The 8,994-nt window shown below is 40.2% G+C and overlaps 1 protein-coding gene across 1 annotated transcript in view; it reads right to left on the bottom strand.

The window, feature by feature from the left end:
• Positions 1–2,991: 2,991 nt before the first annotated feature.
• GALNT2 (polypeptide N-acetylgalactosaminyltransferase 2) overlaps positions 2,992–8,994 on the bottom strand; it is a 104,152-nt gene continuing 98,149 nt past the window's right edge. The window contains exons 11-16 of the mRNA XM_015421436.1: positions 8,614–8,740; positions 7,003–7,095; positions 6,740–6,823; positions 6,303–6,429; positions 4,108–4,227; positions 2,992–3,448 (exon numbers count right to left, since the gene is read on the bottom strand). Of these exons, the coding sequence (XP_015276922.1) occupies positions 3,293–3,448; positions 4,108–4,227; positions 6,303–6,429; positions 6,740–6,823; positions 7,003–7,095; positions 8,614–8,740 (707 nt within the window). The 3' untranslated portion in view covers positions 2,992–3,292. The remainder of the gene's footprint in view (positions 3,449–4,107; positions 4,228–6,302; positions 6,430–6,739; positions 6,824–7,002; positions 7,096–8,613; positions 8,741–8,994) is intronic.

Raw genomic sequence — 8,994 nt, 5'->3', positions numbered from 1 at the left:
CCACATTTCACTAACTAAAAGAATTTCTAAACTTAAGAGAAAATATGTAAAAAGTTTTCTTATAGCATAGAACAGCTTACCTTTTACATCACTTTCCCACAGTTATCCCGCTGAATGTTTGGAGACTACATGCAATATTAAACCAAGTGCGTGTTTCTGGCATGGAAAGGGTATACCATCTTCCAGTTCCAAACAGCCATTAAGATTTAAGGTAATGTGTAGCGCTGAATGCTAAGTGCTGTGCAAGTAGACCAAGTGAGTTTTGGACTTGTTTTTCTTGAACAGCAGCCCACTTCTCCATGAGAATGGCAAGGCTCTTTGGGAACTGAGTGGAATTTCAAACACAATCTGGGAAACACAACTGGTGGCAGAGGTCCATTCTTCATTCACAGTCAAAAACTGGGTGCACCCAACTTTTGGTGTATGCTTTTTGGATTTTTAAAATTGGGTTGCAAATATTCTGTGAGAGAGCTTGCTTTGCTGAAACACTGACCGGATGCCAGGTATATACCAAAATGGAATGACAGTAAGCCAGGCTATCTTATCTATAAAGTATTTATTTTAAGTTAAACAAACATTTTTCAAGGATGGTTTCCATCTATAAAATGAACAAAGTACAAGCTCTGTACAGCAGATTTTAAAAACCAACTGAAATGACAAACTATATTTAATTTGCAAATCAACTCACATGTACCACCTTCATCATTTTTGCTTTGAAGACGCTAAGAAAAGGTTAGAACGGAGATAACATCGCAGTTTGTTTTAAGGGATTCTAGAAATTTATTTTTAAAAAGATGGCGAGGGAGGGGGGGGGTTTGGCTATTCCTTAGACTTGGGGTCAGAAGCCACCACTGACGACCACTGCATACTCTCAACCGACTGCATCTCTTTATAGGGCTCCCTCACCTGGCCCATTGACAAAGAATGTTTTCACAGCAGCAGTACTTGGAGCACCGCACCCCCAAATCCATGGACTGTTAAAAGGATGGAGTCACAGTAAATCACTTTGGCACACTGTGTCATGTAAACATGGTTAACAAGACATTACAACACTTCTGTTCCAAACCAGGGACCATACAATACCATGACCCACAGCTTGCTTCCAGCCTCTAAAGCAGAGATCCCTTCCATGTAGCACTTACAGATTTTGAAAAAAGATATTCCCCATATCACAATGCAAAACTGACAAAAACCTTCTTTAGAGAAATCTTGCCGGCAAACAGTCAAGGTTCTAGTACTTAATTTAGCAAAGATTGGGTAATCTGCCAACTAGTTTTTGACTCATAACAGAGTATGGTAAAATCTTAGGATGCCTTAATTCCCTCTGCGGAAGCAATGGATTATTATCAATTAGTTTCTTGATTTCAAGACATTGATGATATATAATACTATAATACTACCTCCAATGAGTCCTCATCTCAAGCTGTAAGTTGCAGAGGGGGCCAAAAAAGTGAACACCCCTAGTAACTAAGCCTCCCCCCATCCAACCTTCCTGCTCTCCCCCCAGTACCACCACAGCTATTTTAAGGTCCCGTTCCCGCCCCCCCCCCCTTGTTCCAAAAATGTATTTAAACAGGACACATTTATTAGGGAGGAAGAAAATTAAGGTATAAGAGGATCTTCTCTTGCCTCATCACATACTCAAGGAAAAAGGATTGTAAACTCAAACCCTGTAGCATTCATACATCATTTCAAAACAGTTCCTGCAGAGGTCACAAGCATGCCGTATAAATCCAAATGTTCATTGGCCTGTGTGATTTCAGTGTACGGCAAAAATAAAGCCTGTGTACATGGAAAGATGCCCACGTTTTGTGGCAAATACTGCAGCTATAAGGGAAAATACAGTTCATAAAAATACTCTCATCTATGCAACAAAAAACCATCATCAAGGCATGATTTAGTAATAGTTTTATCTATATGCTTGGTAATCTCTAGATGGCTCTTTATGAATGCTACTTCCTTTTCAACAGTGTCTTACACACGCCTGATTTTATTTTTAAAGAAGTCTCTGCAGTCCAGGAAAAACAAGTCAAAGATGCCATCAAGTCCTATCTTTTGACATGAAAATACCAGTTAGACTGAAACTACTGCTTGCAATGAACTACTTCCTCTCAGATTATTTTCTAAAGCCTAGTTTCAAAGACCTAGTTAAAAAGACAGACCTAAAGTGAAAACTCTAATCATGATACCCCAAGAGCATAACAACTGCAGTGCTGATACTTAGCAGCTGCTTGCGCTTCCATGCAAAGGCTACCGTGGTCTTGTGCTATCTGTCCGTTCCCATCACTCTGACAACTTTTTAGAGGAGAAAGAAAACCATACTGATACGAACACTACCCAAAGACATACTAACCCTCATAGCTGCATTATTTTCTTTTTAAAAAGTAGTACTTAAAGAATAAAGCAGTCTTGAATCGATCAACACAAATACCGAGTTTACAGACAGCTAGAGAACAGGGGATGAATTCCCAAACTGGAGGTGAGAATGCTGGTGGAGATGAAGCGCGCAAGCTCCTTTTCTGCCATTCTGCTGCCCTCCTCTACAGGGTTCCAAAGTCTGTCAGGAGGAGGAAGTGCAAAGCAGGGGGCACACTTTGCAAAGCAGAAGCGTCCAGTGTTTGCATGAACATGACTCAGCAGCATAAACCTGCACCTTCGCAAACTTTTGTTTGTCTGTAACAATCCAGTCCACTTAACTAGTGACATGTCAATTGCAGGATGACCAAAACTGATAGAAAGTTGTAGATTTTGACAATATATTTGTGTGTGAGTGTGTATATACATACATGTTTATATTCAGAGTCCTGTCATAGAAAAAGTTCATGGTCAAATATATCAAGGACACATGGCAAAACCTTCAAAAATGATGCTTTGATTTCTGGAAACCACAAACACTGATTTCTATGTCTATGGAGATTACCAATGATCCTCTCCAAGCAATTTACTCCCCCCCCCAACTATTCCCTCCCTCCCCGCCCTCTGTGTGTTGAAAGCACTTTTATACTGTACACCTGTTTTTAGGGATGTTAATCATCTGCTGCGTAGGTGCTAGCTTGAAGCTGGAAAGGAACTGGTAAGCCTTTACGGTAGGAGGGAGTGCGTCGTGCCGCAGCTGTATTCGGCCAAACAATGGCAGGGTCCCCAGTTCGCTTGCTTCCCTTTTGTTCACTTTAGTTGCTGCCAGCTGCTTTCAAAAAGATGGAATACTGAGGTATATAAAGTATCAGTAACGCAATCAGCAAAATGTTGCCCAAGGTTTAGGAAGTGAGACAGTACTCGTGTGCAAGCCCTTCTACTGCTGTAGATTAAGTGTGAACTTCCACTGCTGTGACAGCGAAGGACTGCAGACTTCAACAGTCAGGCCACCATTTTTGGCATTCCGGCTGTCTAAACACAGGTTACTGCCCACGTGCCTCAGCTTGGCGTTGCTTTCAATTTGTTCCCATTTCTAGAAGGAAAGAACAGAACATAGACTGTTAAAAAATAATAATAAAGGGCGACCAACATCTAAGGTATGTGGGGTTTTCTACGTGTCAACACACACACAAACAGCACTCTGTGCCTGGGGAAGGACATCTGAAAACGGTTAAAGGGACATCATGCCATTTTCTACTGCCAAAAATGCAGGATGCGTCACATAGCCTGAAGAAAAGCACATGGCAAATCAGCAGCTAAGATGGTCAAAGACTACATGTATTATATTTTAACCCATCCCACCCTCCAGGGGTTTCAAGGTAAGAGTTGGTAGAAGTGGTTTCTTCTGTGCAGTACTAACCGGGGTCAGCTGAAGGCCTTCAGTCTACAAGACCTGAATAAGGCTGCTAATGAGCTCAGGACATCATATGTTGCTTTCCCAGCCTTCACTCAAAAAACTGTGAGGTAAATTAAGCTGATAGTATACGATTGCCTCAAAGCCAGCCAGTGAGCTTCATGGCTGAGCAGAGATTTCAGCCTGGGTATCCTAGCCTGAGTCTGAGACTTTAACCACCCTACGCTTTGGCCATCTGCTGTAGCGGCATAACAGGCTCCTCAGAACAGAAATAAATGTCCACCCAAGGCATACATTATACTAGTGTGACCTCAAACCCTCAGCTGCAAAATACTGACCTGTCTACTGTCATTTTCCCTGCAGCCTTGAAGCTTTATGAGTGAGCCAGGAGCTCGATCCACAACAGTAAGGCACAAATCCATATGCTTCACTGACTTGTCCTTTGTTAAGGCCCATTCCTAGAATATAGAGCAGATGACACATTCAAGTAAGTCCACCAGGCATTCCTTCGCTGATCCACTGTAATATACTTGACTAACACAGTACTTCTGTGCCAATGTTTCTACAAGGACAGAAATGCTCCAGGAACAGGTGCCTGGAAAACCAGCTTCGTAATTTGACTAATCTTTGCCCCACAGTAAGAAACATGTCTGGATTTTATGATTTCTTATTACAACATTTTGCATACATATGGTTGACTCCTTGTTTACATTTGTTATTCCAAACATAATGAAGGAAGTCCATAATTCTAAAACTTGTCTACATAGGCAGCGGTTCCCATTCAACCTATTCTACGGTATGTCAATTTAGTTAAGATGACAATAATCCAGATTTCACATAATCACTCAGAAATTATTAGCAATTCCAAATGCATTTGTTTAAGGAATTTTCTACAGTAGGAAGCTTAGTAGCACATTTTAACTCTTGAAACTGTATCAGTGCTTTAAGAAAAGAGACTATAACAATTGTCCTATACTCCCATCTACTGGCTTTATAGCATAGCAACTTTCAACAAACTAAAACCAGGTCTGATCAAAAACACATTCGGGGAATGTGTAAATTAACAAGCAGCTGGGTTGAAAGAATTCTCAAGTGTTGGTGAATGGGGGGGGAGGGAGAGCATATGATATATCTAGCATATTTAAAGTTTTTAATGCTTTAAACTGACTTTCCTGTAGATGAAACAGTAATTAGTTAGCCTACATATATTGGTAGGGTAACTACCAAAGAGATGACATTATTTAACATAGAACATAACAGTTTCTAAAATATAAACAAGGACTCCCCCCCTAATGCTCTACACACAGCTAGCTGATACATATGCCAAAGTATTATTTAAAGAGCCTTAATAAACAATGATTTTTAAAAAGCAAGGCAGCACTTCAGAAAAGTTGCTTTGAAGAAAAATAAAAACTTCCAGTAACCCACAATTCTAAATATAGTAAGGCTATAAGACATATGCTCTCTTCCACAAGGCAGACACTATTGTGTGCACAAAACATAGACAAGCAAAAAGAGAATGTGCTATGAATAGAATGTACAGAGAACATGGTACTCAGAAAAGCAACTGGCTCAGCACTGCAGAATGATATATATGATCACCACAATTCTGGAATGTTAATGTCCCATCCTTTACAGTCTGCTACATACTACAGACCCTATTATAACATCCAAACTCCATGCAGAAATACACACTCCACTTCCCCTCCAAGTTATAGCAGGTATGTCATGTTATGCATCTTACATTCCTTCTACTCAAACTATCCTCTGCATCCTGTATTAGCTACTAGAAATGTTATGTGACATGTGGATCATATGGAACAAATTCACTATAGGATGTACACTGAGTAAGAGAATATGCATTAGTAACTAAGGATGTCAGCTCTCTACTGGATAGCTTGGTGTTGTCTCACTAAAGGGTAGCTAGATTCAAGTCCAGGAGCACTTTAGGAACCATAAGATTTTGGGGCTATAAGCTTTTGAGAGTCAAAACTCCCTTTGTCAAAGCTAAAGGGTAATATTCAGAAGCCAGTGGTGAAGAATCTTACTGAATCTTAAGTGTTGCACGCACAGTCTCCCTACCTTCGGATTTAAAAGAAAGAGAGAAAAAAATACAGGTCAAGTTTGACTGGGTTGAATAATGCTTTGCAAGACCACATATAAGGGATATAAGTACAATGTCGATATTCTGACCAATAGTGGAAACATGTACAGAAGTTATCCACAACTGTTAAATTTATCTTCCATTAGATCCCAAAAAAAATGAATAAATTATCAAGTTCATGTTGCCTCATAGGGTAAAACCTTACAGGATAAACAAGATCATTCTACAACTGAATTTCCATACGGACAGGTTAGAAAGATTTCAAAAGTGGCTGGAAAGTGTGGGGGGAGACATATTTTCAAGAAGATACGTGGTGCTGTGCTCTGTGGTGCTTAAAATAATCCGAAATGTGATTTATCTCATCCAGCTCATTTTTAAGTGTAAAAAAAAGTCAATTCAATAACTATTGATAAGCTAGTGACTACTAACCTGGTTCCCCCCAGCATTATGACATTCGTAAACGCCAACCACGCCATCTGCAAAATGGCCTAAAGTGTCAAGGCAATTGGTTCCTTGTTGTAAGGCCCCAAAAGCAATATCTTGGTGATCAGGTACCCTGAAAAACAAACATCTTTTAGTTCAAAAACCCTTCTGATCGCTTTAACCTGAGAGCAATCCAGAGGTGCCTACAATGTCTGTGCAAGAGGACATCCTTCTAGAGATCATGTATCCATAGCTATTTTACTGCAGCATGGATGTGTCACAAAGCAGCAAGCAAGACTGTTTGAAATATCTGTAGTGTTGCATGAAACTATCCATGTAGCTGGAGAAACCAAAGCTCAAAGTGAAGGCAAGGTCAAGGGCAAGTTTTCCAGCCTAGCTCAACTACCCTCTTGCCCCAGCCAGTCATACAATAAAAGACTCACCTTAATTCTGGGTACACATTCTCAAGATACCACTTGAACGGTTTGCAGTTAAGTTTCTTTCTCAGCTCCAATCGGCTTTGAATACTATTGAGAGAAAGGGTCATTTTGTAACAACTGCATTTAAGGTGGCACAATTTCAAAACTACAGATATTAACAATAACTTAACAGGGAAAACAGAACTGTAGGTTCAGTTTTTATACCAGAAATGTATAGTCCCCCAAATCCTGTGATTTCTAAACTGATGAACAATAGACAGACTTACTTGCCATAAGGTACATTTCTGGCTGAAGGCACTGCTGCGTAATAGAAATTTTTGTATTCATCCATCCAGACTTCTGCTGCCCTACGTGTATTTCTGGAAACAATTCAAGACTTTATTATTTTTGCTCCTGTCACAGTCATGAGGCTTCCTTATTTCTTTATTACTCTCCCATGCCACAGACCCTTTTACACTACGGACATTGCAATAAAAGGCGTAGCATTGCCTCAACAAGCAAAATATGCAGATGTGAAGTTATTGCTATATCTAACCCTCCTAAGTTCTTTTGTTTTGGAAACCCTACGTTTGCAGAAAGGAAGTGGTATGACAGAGCCTTGTGCATTTTATGGTTCCATTTTACTTTTGGCATCAGGGGAACAAATGAACAGAGTGAAGATCTACAAATGCTTCAAAACTATTTCAGTTATGGAAGTAAACTATTCATCCTGTCTAAGGAACATAGCCTTGTGTTCATCCAGATAAGAAGTGAAAAGTCTTTGGAAGACTACACTACCAAGTCAACAAGACTGCTACAAGCAGGGGGAATGAAAGAGGAGAGAGGTCATACACCCTTGCTCTCATGTGCCCAGTTTGACTCATATGGGAAAAACATGTTTTTCACTATTTAGGTTACCATTAATATAGCATATTAGCCTGTTCAATTTCCAGGTTTCCTTTAATGTAAGCTAACCTTCTTTGGAAAGCATTTAGTATGCTCCATATTCTAGGCTTGGATCCAATACCTTCTTTCTGCCTGTGTCCCCCTTCATCCGTGGTGGAGGCAGTCGTCTACTGAGGGGTGTGCATTTGCCTGGCCCTGGGCACTTCTGCTTATGCCAAACATATTTTTCAAGGAGCCGAAAAGTACTCAGTGCAAGATGAAATGTGGGCTGGTTGGCAAAGGACCACTTCCGCAAAGGATGATGAGGGGCACAAGTCCTAGAATTCAGAAAGATTTTCTTGTGTAGGCGTTCTAAACAAGTGAAGTGCTGAAACCATGGTGCACCTCACTTTCCTGAATAGTCCAAATTCAGTAGCTGTCTACACTGGTAATGAAGAACTCAGTACACTTTAATACAATTTCCCTTATGACTTGTATAGATGTTCCTTTCACATGGACAACCAAAAGCTCCAAGGCTCCTGCTGTGTTGAATTCCTGATCAGGTAAATCAGGAGGCAAAGAAGACAAAAACAAAAAAGGTATTTTGTTTTTGTTTTCTCAACTTCATGATTTACTTGGTCTGGGTTTTTTGTGGAGGGGTTGGGTTTTCTCCTCCCTTCTTTGCAGTTAGAACAATGTGTATGTTGAATTCCAGTTAAATGGTTTCTGGAGGTAGCTCCTGTCCCTGTGAATGGACAGTCCAAATAAATGTTGATATTTGCTACAGATTTAACCTCACTTGATCATTCTGACATAAATTCATTTCATATCATGCTGTGATAATCTTTAAAAAGAACATAGTTAGAAGAAACATCTGCAAGATTTCACTTTGTGACAAGGAGTTTTACATGCTAGTAGGGTGTGTCCTAAAAGGAAAATCACTCACTGGATCTCTGAGTAAGGACTCAATTCCTGCTTTGATCATTTTCGTTATAGCCATCTCCCAAAGTTACCTTGCAAAAACAGTACCACTTCCTCCAGGGAAGGTATAAGGATGTTGCTTGCGGAACACGTGGCCAACCCTGCTGCAGGGGATTATTTCAAGGTTCCCACCACACTGCCACACGCGGAATGAAATCTCTGCCATCAGAAAACAAGCAATGACGTACACAGAAAACGTAGTCGTCCTTTCCCATCCGTATTCATCCAACCACCCAGATGGGAAAATTAATCTTTCAGCAGTATCTACCCACATTGATAATATTTGAAGTCAGCATTTAAAATTTTGGTTTGGTTCTACCCTTCAGGGAAGACTCTTATATTCTATCCCATACTCCTCTAGTAATGCAGGAAAGCAGAAGTCACATTTGACAGTCAGGATTTGTGATAAGAAA

Source organism: Gekko japonicus, unplaced genomic scaffold (assembly GCF_001447785.1).
Source record: "Gekko japonicus isolate JY-2015 unplaced genomic scaffold, Gekko_japonicus_V1.1 scaffold851, whole genome shotgun sequence".
Lineage (NCBI taxonomy): Eukaryota > Metazoa > Chordata > Lepidosauria > Squamata > Gekkonidae > Gekko > Gekko japonicus.
Note: the sequence above shows the minus strand (reverse complement) of the source record. Positions and strands in the feature narration are given on the sequence as shown.